At 41.3% G+C, this 23,670-nt stretch overlaps 2 protein-coding genes across 2 annotated transcripts; both read left to right on the plus strand.

Moving 5' to 3' along the window:
• The first annotated feature begins 28 nt into the window (after positions 1–28).
• On the plus strand, positions 29–5,334 carry LOC137108429 (uncharacterized). Its single transcript, XM_067492972.1, has 3 exons — positions 29–2,095; positions 3,561–3,617; positions 4,041–5,334. Exon 3 carries the CDS (start codon positions 4,042–4,044, stop codon positions 5,332–5,334), a length of 1,293 nt encoding a protein of 430 aa, XP_067349073.1. The 5' UTR covers positions 29–2,095; positions 3,561–3,617; position 4,041.
• On the plus strand, positions 5,280–19,523 carry LOC137108428 (NLR family CARD domain-containing protein 3-like). Its single transcript, XM_067492970.1, is given in 11 exon segments — positions 5,280–5,414; positions 9,632–9,742; positions 9,999–10,077; positions 10,267–10,495; positions 10,741–12,544; positions 12,644–12,817; positions 12,914–13,175; positions 13,177–13,349; positions 14,046–14,219; positions 14,353–14,390; positions 17,478–19,523. Coding segments are annotated over 10 exon segments (3,567 nt in total). The 5' UTR covers positions 5,280–5,414; position 9,632; the 3' UTR covers positions 18,002–19,523.
• The last annotated feature ends 4,147 nt before the right edge of the window (positions 19,524–23,670 follow it).

The raw sequence follows: 23,670 nt of genomic DNA on the forward strand, positions 1-23,670 counted from the left end.
AACAACCTCCTATGTTGTCTTCTTCCCTAGCAAACTCCTTGCCGGTCCAAGCCCGGTAGAAATTGGGGAGGGTTGCGTCAGGACGGGCATCCGGCGTAAAAATTGTGCAAAATCAACATGCGGACAATGATCCGTTGTGGCGACCCTGAACTAACGGGCTAAGCTAAAAGGACCAAAAATAAATAAATAAATTTTAAAAAAGTAAGTAGGAGCTTATTTGCTCCCGACAAGCTTCCTGGGTACTTCCTGTTTTTAGTAGTTAGTTCTTACTTTCATTTTGTCCGTGTTGTGACACAGATCTTTTCTCCGTGTGAATCTTTGGTAAGTGACAATTTCAGTGTGTAAAAGATTCTCAGCTGCAGTTTGATGGATTGTAAAAGGCACAAGTTGAAGGGTTGTCTGTGTGAAAAGCTGCTGTTTGTGTTGAACAGAGATCAGATAACAACGTCGTGCAGACAGTTAATCTCCACCAGATTTGTTGTGTATTACGCACAAAAATGTTCCTGATCACGCACAAGTGTTGTCTTTACCCCACGATCCGTGTTTAAAGTGTAGTTATTCTAAAAACTTCGCGCCAGTCGATGGCTAACAGAGAAATGACAGTTTTTTCTCTTTACCCTCATTTCCCCGTTTCCTAAACGGTTTCCGTTTAGGAAACGGGGAAACGGGGGTTACTTCACAATCATTTGAGTCTACACATTACATACAGATGACTTTAGTTTTGGATAAAAATATGCAACATGTACTGATAAGGTGTTTTTTATTCCAATAGCTTCCTTAAATTTTGTCAGACATACTTCAAACCACTTTTAGTGACATCTGGTCCTCCTCCCACTGCATGCACAACCTCTAGATTTGGATTAAGAGTTTTACACCATTGCATTTTATTAGCGGATTAACTCTTGCTCAGTCTAGCCTGTTTTTTTTCTCATTTGCTAATATCCTATATTTATAATGCATCAAAAATCTGCTACAAGTCTCTATAGTAACACTGATCTTCGTTTGAAATTATTTTTAGAAAAGTTTTTTTTTTCACCTAATTCATCATAGTTTGTTGAACGTATCTGGATTACACTTGTACATTTATGGTTTCTTTTAACCATGAATAAAATGTGTTATGGTTCCTAAATTCGACATACTTAAACCATATGTAATACAGATCATTGTCCTGTTTTTAAATTCATTGCTATGACTTTTCTTTCACTGAATTTTCCCTTTTGAAAGTTTGTTGAACGAATTCGGACTAGATTTGTACATTTATGTTATCAACAGCATCTAATTCAATATTTAAAATATTGAATACAGGAAGGAGAAGAAAGAGAAAGAGATTAACTTATTACTGCCTCCAGTATTAAAGCTAAAATAGGCAAATGAAAAAACAGCTACTCGCCAATTAATAGAATATTTAGGCCTGTTACTCTGAATAAATAAGAACAGGATGAAGGCATGTTTGAGAGAGAGGAGGAAAGCCAAGAGTGTAGGACTGACAGTAGGGACTTTGAATGTTAGGACTATGACAGGGAAGGGTTCAAGTATTTCTACCATGGGTCAGATAGGAAGAGAAATGGAGTAGGAGTTATCCTGAAAGAGGAGTTTGTGAGGAATGTTCTGGAAGCGAAAGGAGTATCAGACAAGTTGATGAGTCTATAGCTGGAAATTGAAGGCGTGATTTTTCGTTTTTTTTTTTTTTTTTTATGTGGTGTTTGATGTGATGTTCAATGTTGTTAGTGGTTATGGCCCACAGGTAGGATGTGAGTTAGATAAATTCAATTCAACTTTATTTATATAGCGCCAATTTACAACAAAGTCATCTCAAGGCACTTTACAGAATAAAGTCCAGTCTACACAAGGATGTAGAAGCAACCCAACAAATCCCCCTTGAGCAAGCCCTAGGCAACACAGGAGAGGAAAAACTCCCTTTAACGGGAGAAACCTCCAGCAGAACCAGGCTCGGGGTGGGCGGCCATCTGCTTGGACCGGTTGGGGTGAGTGGAAAGTGGAGAGAGAAAAAAACAGAGCAACCAAAAGCAACAACAAAACAACAACAAAAAGCAACAACAAAACAACAAAAAAGCAACAACAAAGCATTGTACAGGTTGGTAGGACACAAAATTAATGGTATACAGTTGTGACAAATAAATGTATAGAGAAAAGCTATTTCAGGTTGAGTGAGCAGTTTTAACTATAAGCTTTATCAAAAAGGAAGGTTTTAAGCCTAGTCTTTAAAGTAGAGAGGGTGTCTGCTCCCCGAATTTGGATTGGAAGCTGGTTCCACAGGAGAGGAGCTTGATAGCTAAATGCTCTGCCTCCCATTCTACTTTTGCAAACTCTGGGAACCACAAGTAGGCCTGTATTTTGGGATCGAAGTGGTCTAATTGGGCGATACAGAACTATGAGATCTTTTAAATATGATGGCGCTTGACCATTAAGAGCTTTGTATGTAAGGAGGAGGGTTTTGAATTCTATTCTAGATTTTATGGGAAGCCAATGAAGAGAAGCTAGTGAAGGTGAAATATGATCTCTCTTTCCTAATCCAGTCAGCACTCTTGCTGCAGCATTTTGGATTAATTGAAGGCTTTTTAGAGAGTTATTAGGGCACCCCAGAAGTAGGGATTTACAGTAGTCCAACCTAGAAGTAACAAATGCATAGACCAGTTTTTCGGCATCACTTTGAGACAGGATGCTTCTAATTTTAGCAGTGTTCTGTAGGTGGAAGAAGGCTGAAGTGATTCAGATCATTCCCAAAGTACGAGAGTGGTGATTGTTGCAGATTTCAATAGACATTTAGGTAATGGGAACAGAGGTAATGAGAATGTGATGGGCAGGTTTGGTCTTCAGGACATGCAGAAGGACAGATGGTGGTAGACTTTGCAAAGAGGATGGAAATGGCTGTAGTGAACACTTTCTTCCAGAAGAGGCAGGAACATAGGGTGACATATAAGAGCGGAGGTAAAAGAACTCAGGTGGAATTCATCTTATGTAGATGTTGTAATCTGAAAGAGATCACTGACTGCAAAGTTTTGGTAGAGGAGAGTGTAGACAGACAACATAGGATGATGGTGTGTAAAATATATCTGGTGGTGACGAAGATGAAGAGGACAAAGGAAGAGCAGAGGACGAAGTGGTGGAATTTGAAAAAGGAAGAATGTTGTGTAGTTTTTAGGGAGGAACTGAGACAGACTCTGGTTGGTCAGGAGGTGCTTCCAGATGACTGGACCACAACAGTTAATGTGATCAGGGAGACAGGAAGCAAAACTCACTGATCAGAAGCAAAACAGAAGCAAAACTATTAAAAATGATTAAAACAATCAGTCAATCAGACTAAAATAGATAATAAGAATAGTAAAAATATCCCCTGTAAGCCGTATATGTGTGTCGAGCCTGAGTCGCTGCTGAGCAGCACCAACAGATGTCAACTGTCACTGACCAGAGCACAATAATTAGCACAAATAACAGGAAAATAGTCCACAGGCCTTGATAAATAATAAAAATGTCTCATTTGAAGGATGGTCAGTAAAACTTAATATTTTTCATTTTTCTCTGATCTTCTGTGTTTCCAGCTAAAGTTCCAAAGTCTCTGTGACTGGATGTGAATTCAGCAGCTGAGCAGCTTCAAGGTACCATTGTCAGTGTTGTTGCTGTAAAGACTGAGCTCAGCTCTCCCAGCAGGTGTGAACTCTGCTGTGACTCAGTGTGAGGACAGAGAGGACGAGTTCCTCTGTCCATGACTCTTGTCCATGTCAAATCAGTCCACCATCATTATTCACACTCACTGTCACATCTGTCACTCAACCAATTATAAACTACTAACTGTCTTAGTTAACAAAGAGCCAACCGCTGGTTAGTCCACTAACCGACTAAGATGAGACAGCATCTTTCATCAGATTCCATGTTGATGAACAGGAGAATCTTCCACATCCACTGTCTTCTTACTGAGCTTCAATCTGCTTCTAACATTTCCGCTGCTGATAGTCTGCTCACAATTCATCTGCTTTCAGCTTCAAACTACTTTTCATTTGTCTGTTGTTTGTTTGGATCAGGATGATGAAGCAGAGACCAGACTCTGCTGAACCCAGCTGGGTCTCCATGAAGAGTGACTGTTCTAAGGATCAAGTCATTAACTTTAAAGATGAACAACCTGCTGATTTCCGTAGTTTCGAAATGGCGGTCTGTTCAAACTGTGTACACGTTTTCACGCAGTTGCAAGAAACCATCACACTTTTGGAAAACGAACTAAGAAAAAAAAATGAACTTATCTTGGGGTTTTCCAACGTTGCCGCCACACAAGCGAAGCACCTCGCAGCTCTTAATACCTCGAGCTACATGGAACAAACAGTTTCTATCCACCCAGCTGTTTGTTCAGTGACCCAGGACACCGATGACACGCTGCCGTGGTCTGGCCCTGTTGCTACTGCTGGAATAGCGATGCCAACCCGCGGCCTTCTGGCCCTGTCGGATGACCAACGGCCTGTCCCGACATGGGCCTGCTCCTCGCCGCTGACACAGGAGGCCTGGATTACGGCTAAAAGGAGACATCGGACGACACCTGCTGCAGCTAATCTTGTCAACCAATCCATTGGACCACCTTCCCCGGTCCAGATGGAGAACCGTTTCACTGTTCTTGAAGAGCTGGAAAGTCCGACTTCCCCGGCGGCGGTTCCCTGTGACTCCCTGCCTCGTGAGATACCACACTGCTCCACCTCCCGCGGGCAGCGCGGTCGGGGCCTGCTGCCGGGGCCTCGCCAGACCAGACGTGCCACCGCCACCAACACCATGCCTCCAGAGAGGAATCCACATGCTCCTCCTCGGCGCACCTCTCCACCGCACCGTCCTCCCGGTCCGACCATGCTAATTATTGGCGACTCCATCGTTAGAGAAGTCCGCTTAAAATTTGCTAAAACGTTTTGCTTTCCTGGAGCCACAGTCACTGACATAGCGGAGAAAATTCCAAACCTGATTGAAAGACATCCTACAGCAACAAAAGTAGTGATACACGTTGGCACAAATGACACCAAACGCCAACAGTCTGAGTTGCTGAAACGTGACTTCGTGTCATTTTTCAACTCACTGGAGAGTTTCCACGACAGACGGTTCTTCATTTCCGGCCCAATTCCCACGCTGGGTCGCGGTGTTGGCTGGTTCTCCAGACTCCTCAGCCTGCACACATGGCTTCAACCACAAGTCTCCGCACACGGACTCTTCTACGTAGACAATTTCAATCTTTTCTGGGATCGTCCTCATTACTTCAAGCAAGATGGACTGCACCCGAACTTTCTGGGATCACGGATGTTGACTGAGAACATTGTCCACAGCATCTCAGTCTCCGGAGACTGACTGACCATTGAAAACACCTGTGGCTCTGATGTGCTCACCTCTCCTGCATCCTCCGCTCCAACACCCGACAACATCCACAGGTATAAACAGTCCGAGATATTTATAGAATCTGACGTTACCAACAGACAAAATGCAGCTCTTATGGACTCTAATTTTTCACACAGGGAATATTATTATTTTGCTGAATGTTATGATCTTAACCACACTGCTATTTGCCCTATAGAGACTATGTCTGCTCCACGACCAATTAAACTTTTTAAACCAAAAATGAACACAAGGGGAGTTAATCATAAAAATCTAATACAAGTTAAGACTAATGCTCATACTGAACCAAAACCCAAAACTATTAAATGTGGATTATTAAATATTAGATCTCTCTCTTCTAAATCTCTGTTAGTAAATGACTTAATAAATGATCATCAAATTGATTTACTTTGTCTCACTGAAACCTGGTTGCAGCAGGAAGAATATGTCAGTTTAAATGAGTCAACCCCCCCAAGTCATATTAATTATCATGTTCCTAGATGCACAGGCCGAGGTGGAGGAGTAGCAGCAATATTTCACTCTAGCTTATCAATAATTCCTAGACCTAAACATAGTTATAACTCATTTGAGAGTCTTACTCTTAGCCTTTCACACGCAAACTGGAAAACTCAAAAACCACTATTATTTGTTCTCGTGTACCGTCCTCCAGTCCCTTATTCAGAGTTTTTGATTGAATTTTCTGATTTTCTATCTGATTTAGTGCTTAGTACAGATAAAGTCATTATAGTGGGTGACTTTAACATCCATGTAGATGCTGACAGTAACTGCCTGAGCACTGCGTTTAATTCATTACTAGATTCAATTGGTTTTTCCCAAAATGTAAATAAACCCACTCACTGTTTTAGTCACACATTAGACCTTGTACTTACATATGGCATTGAAACTGATAATTTAATAGTATTTCCTCATAACTCTCTTTTGTCTGACCATTTTCTAATAACATTTGAATTTACAATAACGGACTATACAGCAGTTAGGAAAAAATTCCACTACAGCAGATGTTTATCTGAAAATGCTGTGAATACATTTAAAGAAATTATTTCTTCATCTTTTTCACCACCATGTGTCAATACTATGGTGAGTAGCCATCTTACTCCTGTACAAATTGATTACTTAGTTGACGATTCTGCAGCCTCATTGCGTATGATACTAGATACAGTTGCCCCTCTGAAAAAGAAGGCAGTGAATCAGAGGAGGCGACCTCCATGGTACAATTCACAAATGCACAGCTTAAAGCAGGCGTCACGAAAATTAGAGAGGAAGTGGCGTTCCACTAATTTAGAAGAATCCCGGTTAGCCTGGAAAAACAGTTTAAAAGTGTACAAAAAAGCTCTCCGTGATGCCAGAACAGCATATTATTCCGCACTAATAGAGGAAAACAAGAACAACCCCCGGTTTCTGTTCAGCACTGTAGCCAGGCTGACTAAGAGCCATAGTTCTGTTGAGCCTAGTATACCCTTAACTTTGAGCAGCAATGACTTTATGACTTTCTTTACTGATAAAATTGCAGCCATTAGGGAAAAGGTTCACCAGATCCTCCCTACAAATATTACAGATAGATCTTCATGTACAACAGCTCTAGAATCCTCAATAAGGCCCCAATCCATCTTAGACTGTTTTTCACCCATAGATCTCACTGAGCTAAGTTCAACTATCGCCTCCTCAAAACTAACAACATGTCTTTTAGACCCTGTTCCAACCAAATTGCTTAAAGATGTTCTACCTTTAATAGACACATTCATATTAGATTTGATTAACTTATCTTTAGAAACTGGCTATGTACCAAAGGCTTATAAAGTTGCTGTAATCAAACCATTACTTAAAAAACCCTGTCTTGATCCAGGTGATTTAGCCAACTATAGACCAATATCAAATCTCCCGTTTATTTCTAAAATCCTGGAAAAAGTAGTTGCAAAACAATTATGTGATCACCTTTACAGGAATAATTTGTATGAAGACTTTCAGTCAGGATTTAGAGTTCATCACAGTACAGAAACAGCACTGGTAAAAGTCTCCAATGATCTTCTCCTCGCTTCAGATAATGGACTTGTTTCCGTACTCGTCTTACTAGACCTTAGTGCCGCATTTGACACCATTGACCACAACATTTTATTACAGAGACTAGAACATAGATTTGGGATTAAAGGAACCACATTACATTGGTTTAAATCTTATCTGTCAGACAGATTCCAACTTGTTCATGTTAATGATGACTCTTCTTTATGCACCAAAGTTAGCTATGGAGTTCCACAGGGCTCTGTGTTAGGACCAATACTTTTTAATCTGTACATGTCACCTTTAGGCAAAATTATTAGGAAACATTCCATAAACTTCCACTGCTATGCAGATGATACCCAGCTCTATTTATCTGTGAAACCAGAAGATACTAACCAATTAGTCAAACTTGAAGCATGTCTAAAAGACATAAAGACCTGGATGTCCTACAATTTCCTACTTCTAAATTCAGACAAAACTGAAATCATCCTCTTTGGGCCTAAAAACATGAGAAATATGCTGTCTAACAATATAGTTACTTTAGATGACATAACTTTGGCCTCCAGTACTGCGGTGAGGAACCTTGGAGTTATTTTTGACCAGGATTTGGCATTTACGTCACATATAAGACAAATCTCTAGAACAGCCTTCTTCCACCTACGGAACATTGCTAAAATTAGAAGCATCCTGTCTCAAAGTGATGCCGAAAAACTGGTCCATGCATTTGTTACTTCTAGGTTGGACTACTGTAATTCCCTACTTCTGGGGTGTCCTAATAACTCTCTAAAAAGCCTTCAATTAATCCAAAATGCTGCAGCAAGAGTGCTGACTGGATTAGGAAAGAGAGATCATATTTCACCTTCACTAGCTTCTCTTCATTGGCTTCCCATAAAATCTAGAATAGAGTTCAAAACCCTCCTCCTTACATACAAAGCTCTTAATGGTCAAGCTCCATCATATTTAAAAGATCTCATAGTTCTGTATCGCCCGATTAGACCACTTCGATCCCAAAATACAGGCCTACTTGTGGTTCCCAGAGTTTGCAAAAGTAGAATGGGAGGCAGAGCCTTTAGCTATCAAGCTCCTCTCCTGTGGAACCAGCTTCCAATCCAAATTCGGGGAGCAGACACCCTCTCTACTTTTAAGACTAGGCTTAAAACCTTCCTTTTTGATAAAGCTTATAGTTAAACTGCTCACTCAACCTGAACTAGCTTTTCTCTATACATTTACTTGTCACTACTGTATACCATTAATTCTATATCCTACAACCTGCACGATGCTTTGTTGTTGCTTTTTTGTTGTTTTGTTGTTGCTTTTCTTGTTGTTTTGTTGTTGCTTTTTGTTGTTGCTTTTTGTTGTTTTGTTGTTGCTTTTTTGTTGTTTTGTTGTTGCTTTTCGTTGTTGCTTTTCGTTGCTCTTTTCTTTTCTTTCTCCACTTTCCACTCACCCCAACCGGTCAAGGCAGATGGCCGCCCACCCTGAGCCTGGTTCTGCTGGAGGTTTCTCCCATTAAAGGGAGTTTTTCCTCTCCACTGTTGCCTAGGGCTTGCTCAAGGGGGATTTGTTGGGTTGCTTCTACATACTTGTGTAGTCTGGACTTTATTCTGTAAAGTGCCTTGAGATGACTTTGTTGTAAATTGGCGCTATATAAATAAAGTTGAATTGAATTGAATTGAATTGATCAAAGGTAAGAATTTAAAACCGTATCTTGATGCTCAAAATCCATGCGACTGACATGTACGGCAAACATGGTTAATGTTTTGTTCTTAAATTTCCGCCTCTAATAAAAAAAATAAATACATCACTTGAAATGTGAAGGGTAATGAATCTACAATCTGTCCACATTCCACTGTACTGCAGTTTTCAGTGTTTCCCATTTCCAAAGACCAGAGGTGAAATGAGGATCTCTAACTGTCCATGACTCTTGTCCATGTCAAATCAGTCCACCATCATTATTCACACTCACCGTCACATCTGTCACTCAGCTCCTCAATAACAGCTTAGAAGAACTAATCATAAACTACTAACTGTCCTAGTTAACAAAGAGCCAACCACTGATTAGTCCACTAACCGACTAAGATGAGACGGCATCTATCATCAGGTTCCATGTTGATGAACAGGAGAATGTTCCTCATCCACTGTGTTCTTACTGAGCTTCTATCTGCTTCTAACATTTCAGCTGCTGACAGTCTGCTCACAATTCATCTGCTTTCAGCTTCAAACTACTTTTCATTTGTCTGTTGTTTGTTTGGATCAGGATGATGAAGCAGAGACCAGACTCTGCTGAACCCAGCTGGGTCTCCATGAAGAGTGACTGTTCTAAGGATCAAGTCATTAACTTTAAAGATGAACAACCTGCTGATCAAAGGTAAGAATTTAAAACCGTATCTTGATGCTCAAAGTACATGCGACTGACATGTACGGCAAACATGGTTGCTGTTTTGTCCTTCAGTTTCCGCCTCTAAAAAAAATAAATACATCGCTTGAAATGTGAAGGGTAATGAATCTACAATCTGTCCACATGCCACTGTACTGCAGTTTTCAGTGTTTCCCATTTGTTCATGTAGGCAATTTCCATTTCACTTGTTTACTCATCCATCAAGCCATTTGTATTTTCTCCTCAGAGTTGAGCAGCCGAGATCAGAGGTTCACAGTGATCAGTTTGCCCAGCAGCATCAACCAGACCTGGACTCCATATTTATGGTCTGTACATGTACAATCACACTTTGACTATGAACTACATAAAACCCAGACTGAATGTTCAACAACCATTCAGGTCCTAACAGAGTCCATGGTGCTGTGTTCAGACCATCAGGTCTTCAGACTGACAGATGAATCACATGTTGTCTTCTGCCAGTTAAAATGAAATGTTCAGTTCTCATTCTGTCCTAGCTGCTGGAGGACAACATTGTCACTTTTGTGAAGAACCAGCTGAAGGAGATCCAGAAGGTCCTGAGATCAGATTACCCAAAATGCTCAGAGAGTCTCAGAGAGGATGAGGAGGTGTTGGACAGTGAGGATGAAGAGCAGAGGAGGAGCAGCAGAGAGTCATTTGTTAAGATCACAGTGAACTTCCTGAGGAGAATGAAGCAGGAGGAGCTGGCTGACTGTCTGCAGAGCAGTAAGAGGATTTCAAGAGATTTTACATGATGGAAAGAGGAAATGGAAACAGCAGAAGAGAGGTTTCCATTTCCATACTCTGCTGTGAATATGCTGCACACATTTGTATCAGATCAGAGGCTGTTTGTCCTCCACTGATGATAAAAATGATAGAGGAAGAAAAACTTTACACACACTTAAATGTTTAGATTCTCAGATTTTCTGAAGGATCCACTTGCTGATTTCATTTCTTCTTTGTTCATTCAGGATTTGATGCTGCAGTGTGTCGACGTAAACTCAAGTCTAACCTGAAGGAAAAGTTCCAGTGTGTGTTTGAGGGGGTCGCTAAAGCAGGAAACCCAACCTTTCTGAATCAGATCTACACAGAGCTCTACATCACAGAGGGAGGGATTGGAAAGGTCAATGATGAACATGAGGTCAGACAGATTGAAACAGCATCCAGGAAACCAGACAGACCAGATACAACAATCAAACAAGAAGACATCTTTAAAGCCTCACCTGGAAGAGATGAACCAATCAGAAGAGTTATGACAAAGGGAGTGGCTGGCATTGGGAAAACAGTCTTAACACAGAAGTTCACTCTGGACTGGGCTGAAGACAAAGCAAACCAGGACATACAGTTCACATTTCCATTGACTTTCAGAGAGCTGAATGTCCTGAAAGAGAAAAAGTTCAGCTTGGTGGAACTTGTTCATCACTTCTTTCCTGAAACCAAAGAAGCAGGAATCTGCAGGTTTGAAGAGTTCCAGGTTGTGTTCAGCTTTGACGGTCTGGATGAGTGTCGACTTCCTCTGGACTTTCACAACAATGAGATCCTGACTGATGTTACAGAGTCCACCTCAGTGGATGTGCTGCTGACAAACCTCATCAGGGGGAACCTGCTTCCCTCTGCTCGCCTCTGGATAACCACACGACCTGCAGCAGCCAGTCAGATCCCTCCTGAGTGTGTTGACATGGTGACAGAGGTCAGAGGGTTCACTGACCCACAGAAGGAGGAGTACTTCAGGAAGAGATTCAGAGATGAGGAGCAGGCCAGCAGAATCATCTCCCACATCAAGACATCACGAAGCCTCCACATTATGTGCCACATCCCAGTCTTCTGCTGGATCACTGCTACAGTTCTGGAGGATGTGTTGAATACCAGAGAGGGAGGAGAGCTGCCCAAGACCCTGACTGAGATGTACATCCACTTCCTGGTGGTTCAGTCCAAACTGAAGAACATCAAGTATGATGGAGGAGCTGAGACAGATCCACACTGGAGTCCAGAGAGCAGGAAGATGATTGAGTCTCTGGGAAAACTGGCTTTTGAGCAGCTGCAGAAAGGAAACCTGATCTTCTATGAATCAGACCTGACAGAATGTGGCATTGATGTCAGAGCAGCCTCACTGTACTCAGGAGTCTTCACACAGATCTTTAAAGAGGAGAGAGGACTGTACCAGGACAAGGTGTTCTGCTTCGTCCATCTGAGTGTTCAGGAGTTTCTGGCTGCTCTTCATGTCTATCTGACATTCATCAACTCTGGAGTTGATCTGTTGTCAGAAAAGGAAACATTGTGGTGGTGGTTTTTTATATCCAGAGAAAAACCTGAGCTAACTAATCTCTACCAGACTGCTGTGGACAAGGCCTTACAGAGTCCAAGTGGACACCTGGACTTATTCCTCCGCTTCCTTCTCGGTCTTTCCCTACAGAACAATCAGACTCCCCTACGAGGCCTGCTGATCCAGACACGAAGTAGATTACAGACCAATCAGGAAACAGTCCAGCACATCAAGAAGAAGATCAGTGAGAATCTGTCTGCAGAGAAAAGCATCAACCTGTTCCACTGTCTGAATGAACTGAATGATCATTCTCTAGTGGAGGAGATCCAACAGTCCCTGAGATCAGGAAGTCTCTCCACAGATAAATTGTCTCCTGCTCAGTGGTCAGCTCTGGTCTTCATCTTACTGTCATCAGAAAAAGATCTGAATGTGTTTGACCTGAAGAAATACTCTGCTTCAGAGGAGGCTCTTCTGAGGCTGCTGCCAGTGGTCAAAGCCTCCAACAAAGCTCTGTATGTCCACATAGACTATTTCAGATTAAGTGGATTGTTGGCATGACAGAAAACTAATGTTTGTAACTGGTTTCTTTTGTTTTACTGGATTATTTTTAGACTGAGTGACTATAACCTCTCAGAGAGAAGCTGTGAAGCTCTATCCTCAGTTCTCAGTTCCCAGTCCTCTAGTCTGAGAGAACTGGACCTGAGTAAAAATGACCTGAAGGATTCAGGAGTGGAGCTGCTGTGTGCTGGACTGAAGCAACATCACTGCAGACTGGAAACTCTCAGGTCAGTTTACAGCTATTTTTTACAAGTTTACCCATTAAATTGGTACAGTGTTTCTATATCTGAACTTTGTTTTAACTGACTAAAAATCTACTTCAGACTGAGTGGCTGTAACCTCTCAGAGAGAAGCTGTGAAGCCCTATCCTCAGTTCTCAGCTCCCAGTCCTCTAGTCTGAGAGAACTGGACCTGAGTAAAAATGACCTGAAGGATTCAGGAGTGGAGCTGCTGTGTGCTGGACTGAAGCAACATCACTGCAGACTGGAAACTCTCAGGTCAGTTTACAGCTATTTTTTACAAGTTTACCCATTAAATTGGTACAGTGTTTCTATATCTGAACTTTGTTTTAACTGACTAAAAATCTACTTCAGACTGTAACCTCTCAGAGAGAAGCTGTGAAGCCCTATCCTCAGTTCTCAGCTCCCAGTCCTCTAGTCTGAGAGACCTGGACCTGGGTAACAATGACCTGCAGGATTCAGGAGTGACGCTGTTGTCTGCTGAACTGAAGCAACATCACTGCAGACTGGAAACTCTCAGGTTACGATTCAGATTTTTGTAAATAGTCATTTGACAAGTTTTATATTACTATCGTGATGAAGAGGTTTGCTGACTCAGCAGAATGTCAGCTGGGTAAAGATTTGGTTTTAACCACAGAAACTTGACGTGTTTGTAAAAAAAAGTTGCTCAACTATATTCAGTTGGACTCCAACATGTTTGGTCTGAAGAGAATAATCCCCACAACCAATAAAATATCATATCAATAATTGAAGTGTACACGGATGAACTACTGGAGAGCATTTACTTGGGACCAACTACAAGGCTCCAATGTCATTGTATTATTGCCAGAAATGAAAGGAACAAATGATGGACATTAGTTACTATAACACACATGAGATTCTGCAGATCATAAGCAGGAAAATATGTTTTCACTTGTGTAGCAAACTCCTCTGACCTCTCCAGTATCCTTGCAAAGGCAAAGCACAGGTCCACAACCTGACTTGGTTCCATGACCCACCTTAATTATAGTTTATACAGTTGGCTGTTTAGTTGGTAAAAAAGGTGGAGCATGAATTTGAATTATTACATTTTATAGCCTAGATTTAGTTTATAGTTATGTCTCCAGCCAATGAATAAAGTCAGTGTCTTGTCCTGTTATGGAAATGTGTGTGTGTGTGTGTGTGTGTGTGTGTGTGTGTGTGTGTGTGTGTGTGTGTGTGTGTGTGTGTGGGTTAGTCTATCAGGCTGTCTGATCACAGAGGAAGGCTGTGCTTCTCTGGCCTCAGCTCTGAGCTCCAACCCCTTCCATCTGAGAGAGCTGGACCTGAGCTACAATCATCCAGGAGACTCAGGAGTGAAGCTGCTGTCTGCTGGACTGGATGATCCACATTGGAGACTGGATACTCTCAGGTATGGACAGACAACAGAAGCTCTCACAATGTTTCTCTCTGTCTCTGAGTAACTGAGGAAGTCTGGTTCATGTTTAATGGTGGAGATGAGTGAAGGTGGATGAAGCTCATTTTGACTTTGTCTCTTCCTCCAGGGTGGACCACTGTGGACTGGAGAGAGTGAAAAGGAAGTGTGAGTGTGTTTTAAGTTTGATTCCTGAGAACACAGCTGCACATGGTCCATTAGATTTGAAGCTTTTCTTGACTGAAGAACAAAGATGAATTTCTCCCAGAGTTTCATTCAGGATTTTGCTTCTGTTTTTTGTCAGTGTGGCTGGAAAGATGTTAGAATTCAGTCAATCAATTTCAAATCCTCAAACACAACAAAGTGAACAGAGTGATGCAACAAAACTAAAAAATACATTTTATTAAAAGTGGAGCCAACAGAAAGTGAACTTTGCTTCTTCTGGGTCTTTTGACTGACTGTTACTGTGTCTTTATACAAGAGTTTTGTTACATTCAGGTGCTGCTTGGTAACTAGTACTTCACAGGTTTGACCAATGGAAGTTGTGTTCAAGGAGCCCCTCACTTTCTTCTCAGTGTGTTTAATAAATCAGTGTTTAGAAACTGAATTTACTGTACAAAGCATTGAAATAATGTAAATAGTTTCTTTCTTTAGCTAGCTGTAAGCTCAAAGTTATTCTTAGATTGATAGATTGGTCCTTCCTAGTGTGGTTACAAAACTGTGCTCTTAAGCCTGATTGTCTCTCACTCAGTTAAGGCACAGATCACATGTCTTGGAGTCATCTTTTATAGTGACTTGTATCAAACAAAGCTCACTCCCAGGTCTGTCTAGTTTAATGTTCTGCATGATGACATGTCTTACCGTACATTTGGCATATAGTAAGACTTTGGTGCTCTGCCCCTTTATCAAGCCATTGTGAGAAGCAGCATAATCTGGTGTCAGGGCCATATCCCCTTATTGGAGGTTCCACTCTGATCTTGTCCACTTCTGCCCACTTTGGAGTGCAGAAGTGACTGTTCAGAAATGCTGTCTCTGTGCAGCAGGAAGGTGCAAAGCAGTAAAAGTTGGAGATGAATCAGTGTCATTGGTAAAAACAGGGTCTTTGAAGGAGCTAAGGTGGCTTGTAGCAGAGTATTTGGTGGAGAGCATGCGGACAGAATCCTCATTAGCCACAATTAGACCAAGTTGATTCAGTCAAAGACTGAAGATGTGAGTTTTTAGCTGCTAGCTGATTGGGTGCAGTTAATTTGGTCTATAAAAGAAGGAGGTTTAACTTCAGGCTCTGTGAGGAGGACCCATGAATGTTTGGGTCGTCTGTGTGAGAGCAATGGCGCTGACCTATCATGAAGAGCATTAGAAATAATCAGAACAGGTTTGTGTTTAGGCTGAGGTAAAGGAATTCAACCAGCTATTCACTACCTTCATCCCAATGTTTCCCCTGCTGGCTCTTCACCAGCACTTGCATAGGCCTGAAGCTACAAATAGTAATGTAGCCAGTGGTTAACGGGACCTTCCTCCTTATAGTAACAGTTATGTGTTTGCTGGAAATGATTGAAGTATGAAATACACCTTTACTGCTTAGGACGTATTCATTACAGGTACATTTATATTTAGTCACTTAGCAGACGCTTTTATTCAAAGCGACTTAGAAGTGAGGTACAAGTCAAGGAGAACTCATCCGAGCAAAGTCCTATCAGAAAACTGTTTATGTATCATGAGATGCAAGAAAGAGCAGACAGGAAGTATTTTTAAAAAATAGATTTAAGTGCATAGGAAGGTGCAGAAAAGTTCTGTTTTCAGCAGTTTTTTCAATATTGGGAGTGAGTTTGCTGAGCGTGCAGAGTTTGGAAGCTCGTTCCACCATCGTGGGATCACTGAGCTGAAGAGTTTTGCTTGGTGTCCTCTGTGCGGTGCTTGGACCACCAGACATCGTTCATTGGCTTAGTGCAGTGGATGGAAGGGACTGTAGACCTGAATGAGTGAGTTGAAGTAAGCAGGAGCTGTAGGCAAGAGACAGAGCTTTGAACCTGATGCAGCTACAGGAAGCCAGTGTAGAGATCTGAAGAGGGTCTAGATTTAACCAACTGGAAGCTTTATGTAGTGAACCTGGCTTAGTCACACACAATCTATTTGTTTGACATAAACAAGGAGAGACTACGGACACTTAATAAACCATTAGAGTTAATCACTGAAGCAAGGCAGTTCCCTTTTTCTCTAGCTTTCTCTGTGTGCACCACCTCCTTTTTACTTCCTCATTACAGCATCACACACATACAGTACAGTTTGGACAATACTATTGAAAACACTAATACAGACACCAGGAAAAAGTTTGCAACCGCTTTAAAAAACACTGAAACACCTGTCTTTAAAGATGGAGCTTTACTAAAAACCAGGAGAAAAATAGACTTTTTGAGGGAAATTTCAAGATCTAGGTAACACTGTTTCACTGTTTTCACACTTCTCACAGACCCACTATCAAACCTGCTTACACCAGTGCCTCCTCACCGTTAGTTCCCCAGCAAGACATCATATCTCTTGCCACACAAAGAAGTATAGGTAGGTATAGGTTAGGTAGATATCAACTATAAAACTACCTACACCTGAACATTTGCTTCCCAGAAGGGAGCCCACGGGAACCAGCACAAATCATCAATCTCAAGGACTTAAAAGACAATGAAGACAAAAGGACAAAGTAACATGAACTTGTTAATTAAGACTCCTGACCACATTGTATGAAGGTTGATTTGCATTGACTCATCCCTTTGTTCTTTGTGTGAACCCAGCTGTTGAGTTGTATGTATAAAAGGCTGAACAACCTACACATCTTGGTCAATCAGATTGGCCAGCTCTAGAGTGTAGCTCTGTTCTGCTCTGCATGTTTCTCTATTTTGCTGATTAAATTCAACGTTATTATTCACTTGTTAGTTGCCTTTTTGCCTCCTAACTTGCCTTACAGTTTTTGCCACGACAGACTTCAATTGTAAAAAAACACTGGTGTTCCAGAGTTGATTTGTGTCTAGTGTGTGTATGATGATCCATTTAATAAAATGCAATTCTATCTGCTCTGTGAGATGCTCAAGTGGATTGCCGTTCTAACTGGATTGTTGAATTTCAAATGAAAAGGAGTCAAACATTATTCACAGTTGAAGATGAAATGGTAGTTGAACTGATTTACTTTCAGTCATTGTCAGTAAAGTTGTTGATAAAACAACAGAGGATAAACTGCAGCTGTTTGTGTCTTGTTCTCTCCATCAGATGCCTGTGAACTGGAACTGGACCCAAACACAGTAAACGGAAAACTACAACTGTCTGACAACAACAGGAAGGTGACACATGTTGAGGAGGATCAGTCATATCCTGATCATCCAGACAGATTTGACTTCTGTCGTCAGCTGCTGTGTAGAAATGTTCTGACTGGTCGCTGTTACTGGGAGGTCGAGTGGAGAGGAGAAGTTGAAATATCAGTGAGTTACAGAGGAATCCGAAGGAAAGGAGAAAGTGAAGACTGTTTGTTTGGATGGAACAAGCAGTCCTGGAGTCTGAACTGCTCTAATCAGGTTTATTCTGTCATCCACAATACAGTAAAAACACCCATCTCCTCATCCTCAGTCTCGAACAGAGTAGCAGTGTATGTGGACTGTCCTGTTGGCTCTCTATCCTTCTACAGTGTCTCCTCTGAAAAACTGATCCACCTCCACACCTTCAACACCACATTCACTGAACCTCTGTATCCTGGGTTCTGGATCTGGTCTGGTTCATTGTCTGTGTGCAGTGTGTAGGTGTGAGTGTGTCTCCTGTGGACAGAAACTCTGCTGACTAAAGATCAGCTGCTAAAATCAAAGTTCCCTCTGTTCACCATACCACAAACTCTGCACCACTGATACTTGGACTTAAGAGAAACATTTCTTTCATTACTGCCAATCATTTAGGTTGGTGTCAGGTTTGTGTTGATGATGAAGAAAATCTGTTCACTCTTGCACCAAGTTATCCATACTGTCCACCCTGAGTGTTTGTGTTTTCCTAATTAGAACATGACAAATGTCATTGTTTTAAGGCCTTAGAATATTTGCTTCTATCACATTTCCACATAACTTCAGTAATAACAGCAAAGACAGAGAAAAATAATGGGTAGGATGCACAGACTGTATTCCTGCCTCCGGTATAAGTAGGAGAATAATGACCACTCTCATTTGGATGGTCGACTTGTGTGGTTAGTGTGGAGCAGAGATTTGTTGTTGCTCTAAACTACATGAATATATGGTGTGGGACATCACAGCCCTTGACATTCTTAAAACAGGAAAGAAGATTTGAAACATTGAGCATTTAGTCAGAAAGCAGCTGCCAAGGGTTCAAAGAGGAAAAATCGAGATGAGTTAAATGGGAGAGAAAATCTGCAACACAACAATTTACAGCAGTGTCTTCATCTAAAAGCTGTTTCCACTTTTAGCAAGTTCTGTGTCCAGATTGTTCAGAAGAGCAAAAACTAAGCCATAAAAGCAACAGATATTTGTCCTATATTGGTTTACACTGCCCTAAGAGTTTTTGGCTCCACCACATTTATATTTGATTTACTAAGAGTTCCAATACTCTGGAACAGAATCAGAATCTTAAGGCTGCCGTTTCACATTCTGTGAGTTGTACAACCTGCTACGAAGGAGTATAATGGAAAATTTAGCCTTTTCCGTTTTGTCCTGTGGTCTGGACTCTGTCAGAGACCAGTGTGGGATTGGACACGTTTGATGTTAACTGAGGGAAGATGGTTCACTGGCTCTGAGGTTCTGACCCAGTATTGTTGAAGTGTGCGTTTGGAGCTGCTGTGATGTTTCAGGGTCAAAGTACAGATTTATTGACTTGCATATGCGTTTTTATTGTTTTTATCTCTCTGTGTCTCAATACATGCTGGGAGTGGAGGATGGTGAGAGTGTCAGTGTCTCAAGGTGAGTATGTTTTCTGTCTCTTCAGAGACACGGTCAGTGATTAAAGGGTTCAGTCTGAATCTAGAACGAACAAGCCCATCTTCTCATTCAAGCTGAGATGGTCCCAAGAGCGTGAACACATTTCAGCTGTTGTGTCAGTGTTTAATGTTTTTGGTAAAGACATTTACCAATCGTCCGAGTCTCGATGCAAAATTTAAAGTCGATCCAGAGTCTGCTAACATTTGCTTTCCAAGACACTGCTGCACTTCTGGTCTGTTTTTTTTCCACTGTGTCTGTATTTATATCTACATATATTTTGTCCCATCCGTATTAAAATGTTAGAGACTAGAATTAATAAATAAGAAATACCCAAATACAAAAAAAAGTGTTATTGTACTGTTATTAGAAGACAATTTTATTTTATCTTTTTTGTATTTAACCTCACCACTTTGGCGTGTTGGGTTAAGTTTGGCCAAACAAAGCAATACTGGTCCACCAAAAAGGGACAGGAAGAAAAAAATAACCACTTTTACTTTTGATATTTCAAGTCAAATAAATCAGGTACTTTAATTTTACTGTAGGTGCAAAATTAACTTCACAGTAAATCAGTCACATAATCATAAACAGACATTGTAAATGCTCAATGAACAGCTTTCATCGAAAAATGTATTTCGTCTGGGAAAAAAACTATCCTGCAAGTGCAAAATAGAACAGATAATAAAAATTTTAAAAAACTTCACTTTTTTGGGAATATTGACCACAAAGAGTTTGGTAGCTTGTTGTACCATAGCGGGACCCATGGACTAAAAAGTGGTCAAGAGGAGTGTAGTCCTGACTGAGGGAATTCTGATAGGCAGGTGCTATTAAATAGACCACTCTTTAGACCACAGTCAGAGCTTCAAACCCAATCAGGACAACTACAGAAAGCCAGTGCACAGATCTGAAGAGTGATGTCATCTATGTCCTTCTACGCCGATTAAAATGGGATGGGCGATCTTGAAGTCAAGATTCTTAAATGTCTGAATTCTACATTTGTTTGTACTGCTGTTACTGCACTACTGGGAAAAACAGCAATTCAGACAGTGACATGGCAGGGAACTCCAATAGAGCAGATTTCCTTTAAGAGTTTGTGAACATGTGGGCACAATAATAATAGAGTCAGACTCCAATCCCACAAATCCCAGGTGAATTCCCAGTAAAGACAGTTGTAAGCACGAAGATAAATGGCCGAATAATTTTCAATAAGATGTTCTACTAACTGGGTGGGGAATTTTTTTGAACATAGGACAGAATTGTGACCTATATAGAAACTGCTTCATGCTGATATTCTGCAGAACTAAGATATGTACAATTTAAATTAAAGGATGTTTTATTTTATGTTATCTATGACATCTCTGTTCTCCAAGTCAGTTGCTTTCAATCCTGGTCCTCAAGGACCACTGCTCAGCTTGTTTTCCCAACCATCCCTGTCTTACCCGTTAGCTTCTGATTAGCTGATTTAGATGTGTTCAGTCAATCAGCAGTGGGTAAGGTAGGAATAGTTAGGAAACAAGCAGGGCAGGGGCCTTGAGGACCACTGCTTAAGTGTGCCCTGGAGCAGGTGTCAAGTAATTCTGACACATGTACTGGTTTGCAAAGAGCAAGGAAGAACCTTTCACTTGTTCATACAGCTGCAGAGTGCTGATTGAGAACTTCCCCGTATTGCGGTGAGCCGCACATGTGACATTTAAGGTGTAATTAAAGACTGACAATACATAAAAGGATCTTTGTAATTTAGAAACAAGCCACCCTGTGGACGGGCATGTCTGGCAGATGTGTTTTATGTTTTTTTTTGGATGAAAATAGGATAAAGATACCATCAAACGAGTGAATCAAGGTTGCTGGCTGACAACCAAACATACATAAGAAAATGCTCTGATTATAGGAATCAGCTGTCTGTCAGAAAATAATACCATCTTACATGAGAGTGCTATGGAGAAGACTTTTAGCTTTTGATTGAACACTACCCATTCAAGTAATCAGGTAAAAAAAAAAGGAAAAAAAAAGTTTGAAGCCAGCAGGGCAGGAGGGTCTGGTAGACCAATATTGGGGGAGAGAAACTTGAGTCCTTTACCGATTAGTTATGAGATGACTGTAGTTCTCTTTGTGAGAGAAATTATCCTTCAAGTGCAAAATGTCTGTTTATGGTGACCAAATGCTACATTCACACCTCAGCAGACCTTCTGTCTGCACTGTCTTTAGACCAGTGCTTCATCAGGAAGCTGTCCCAGCAGGAAACACGTAGGAGACGAGTGGTGTTTGGTCTTGCTTTACATAAAACATTTTGACAGTTCCTCAATAGTATAAAGTTATTAAATCACAGTTGATTATTGAGAAGCTGAGTGGTGACAAACAAAGCACATTTTAATCTAGAACACAGGGTTAGTGTGTCCAATTCCATTTTTCCTTTAGAGGGAAACCCGACAAACCCCCTTGAGCAAGCACTAGGTGACAGTGGAGAGAAAAAAAACTCCCTTTGAAGGAAGAAACCTCCAGCAGAACCAGGCTCAAGGTATGCGGTCCTCTGCCTTGACCGTATGGGGTCAAAATGATTCAGGTTATTCTGGGAGGTAGATCCAAAAACCTTCTTCTGGTTCAGATAACTCAGACTCACTCAGGTTTCTTTGTTAGAGCAAACCACACACAATAACTAAACAAAAATAAACCTATATAACTCTAATCAGTCAGTAATTCATCGAGGTAGCTTATTACACAGTTATGTGGAATAACCTACATCAAAATCTTAGTCTTCTGTTCAGCCATTTTGTTCAGTGTTAACCTTCAATCTAATCTGAAATTCAACCCATGCCATTTTAAATTTTATTGTCAGTGTAGTTCAGTTTCATAGTATTAACCCGTTACACTTGACACAAAAAGGTTCAGTCATGCTGCTGTCATCCTCACAGCCCTAAATTGTATACTACACCCAAAAAGGGTGCTTTTAAAGTCTACCGAGTCATCCCTCTGCCATGCTGACTGCTGTCGCAACACACTCCTGCATAGTAACTGCCTAAATACCCTAGTATCATATGCTTTTTTAACCCTAACAAATCGCGCCTCGCAGGGGTTTAATAAGTTCCCCTGCTGGGAGGCCTCCCAATATACCGGAATGTATCGGATGTTAACTAAAAAAAAATAAGACTGTTTCAATTCATTGTCACACTCAAGTTTCCCCTTGGAATCAAACTTGACAGAGAGATGAGCAAGCATTTAGCCTCAATTCAAGCTTACCCAGAATTAGAGTTTGCCAAAATTGGCTTTATAATTTTGGTGGTAATGTCTGACAATAGCATAACTAAACTCCGTGAGAAGAGAACTGTTGCACTAGAAGGCGCCCAGCAAATTTATATCACGGTCGTCAACCTCAGTCACAAGGTTAAAGGAAATATTAACCAGGCACCACCAACTTTGGTCCTTATGATTATTGTTACAAATATCACCCAAATGCACTCAGTTGACAATACAGGTTTCACATGTACTCACATGGGCTAATAAAAGGAAGCCAACAGTCCAAAATGAATAACTAAATTTGTAGACATGTAAAATTATTTTAGTCAATGAAAACCAACGGTTAAGGTTAGGGTTTAGGGTTAGGGTTAGGTGAAATGAATTTATCTCGATGACTGTCCCCGCTTCTTCCATCGACTGGGCAGTTTGGAGCAGAGAGTCAAAGGCATGGCACGGGCTGACGCTTGTCACTCTGGTTCCCTGATACTGTGTGCTGTCCTCCTAATGAAGAGATGACATTGTGTCCTTGATTTCTGGTTGATTTCTGATGAGTTTGTTGTAGGAGTGGTCAAGTCTCTGATGTAGTTTTTGATGAAGTTTCGCTGGTTCTCAAGTTGATGTTTGCAGGCCGGCCAGTAATGGTGGTTTGAAGAGCAATTGTCCAATCATTGAGGAGATGGAGTGGTTAGGGTTAGGGGACGATTAGGGTCAGCGACATCAGGGCTAGTTGGGGTTTAGGGAACAGTTTCAGAGTCTTTAGGGTTAGGCATTGGTGTCGACTGGTTAGGGTTAGGGTTAGGGTTAGGTGAAATGAATTTATCTCGATGACTCTCCCCGCTTCGTCCGTCGACTGGGCGGTTTGGAGTAGAGAGTCAAAGGCATGGCACGGGCCGACGCTTGTCACTCTGGTTCCCTGATACTGTGTGCTGTCTTCCTAATGAGAAGATGACATTGTGTCCTTGATTTTTGGTAGATTTTTTGATGTGTTTTATGTGGGAGTGGTCAAGTCTCCGATGCAGTTTTTGATGAAGTTTCACTGGTTCTCAAGTCGATGTTTGCAGGCTGGTCAGTAACGGTGGTTTTGAAGAGCAGTTGTCCAATCGTTGATGAGACTCTCCAGATTTAAGACAGCCCCCAGGAGACCCTGAGACAGCTGTATGGAGAGACACTTACCTTTGAGTTGAGTCGATTTTTGGTGGGATTTTTTTGTGTTGAAGCTAAGTTTAAAGACAGCCCCCAGGAGGCCCTGAGACAGCTGTGTTGTT

Source organism: Channa argus, chromosome 23 (genome assembly GCF_033026475.1).
Source record: "Channa argus isolate prfri chromosome 23, Channa argus male v1.0, whole genome shotgun sequence".
Classification (NCBI taxonomy): Eukaryota; Metazoa; Chordata; class Actinopteri; order Anabantiformes; family Channidae; genus Channa; species Channa argus.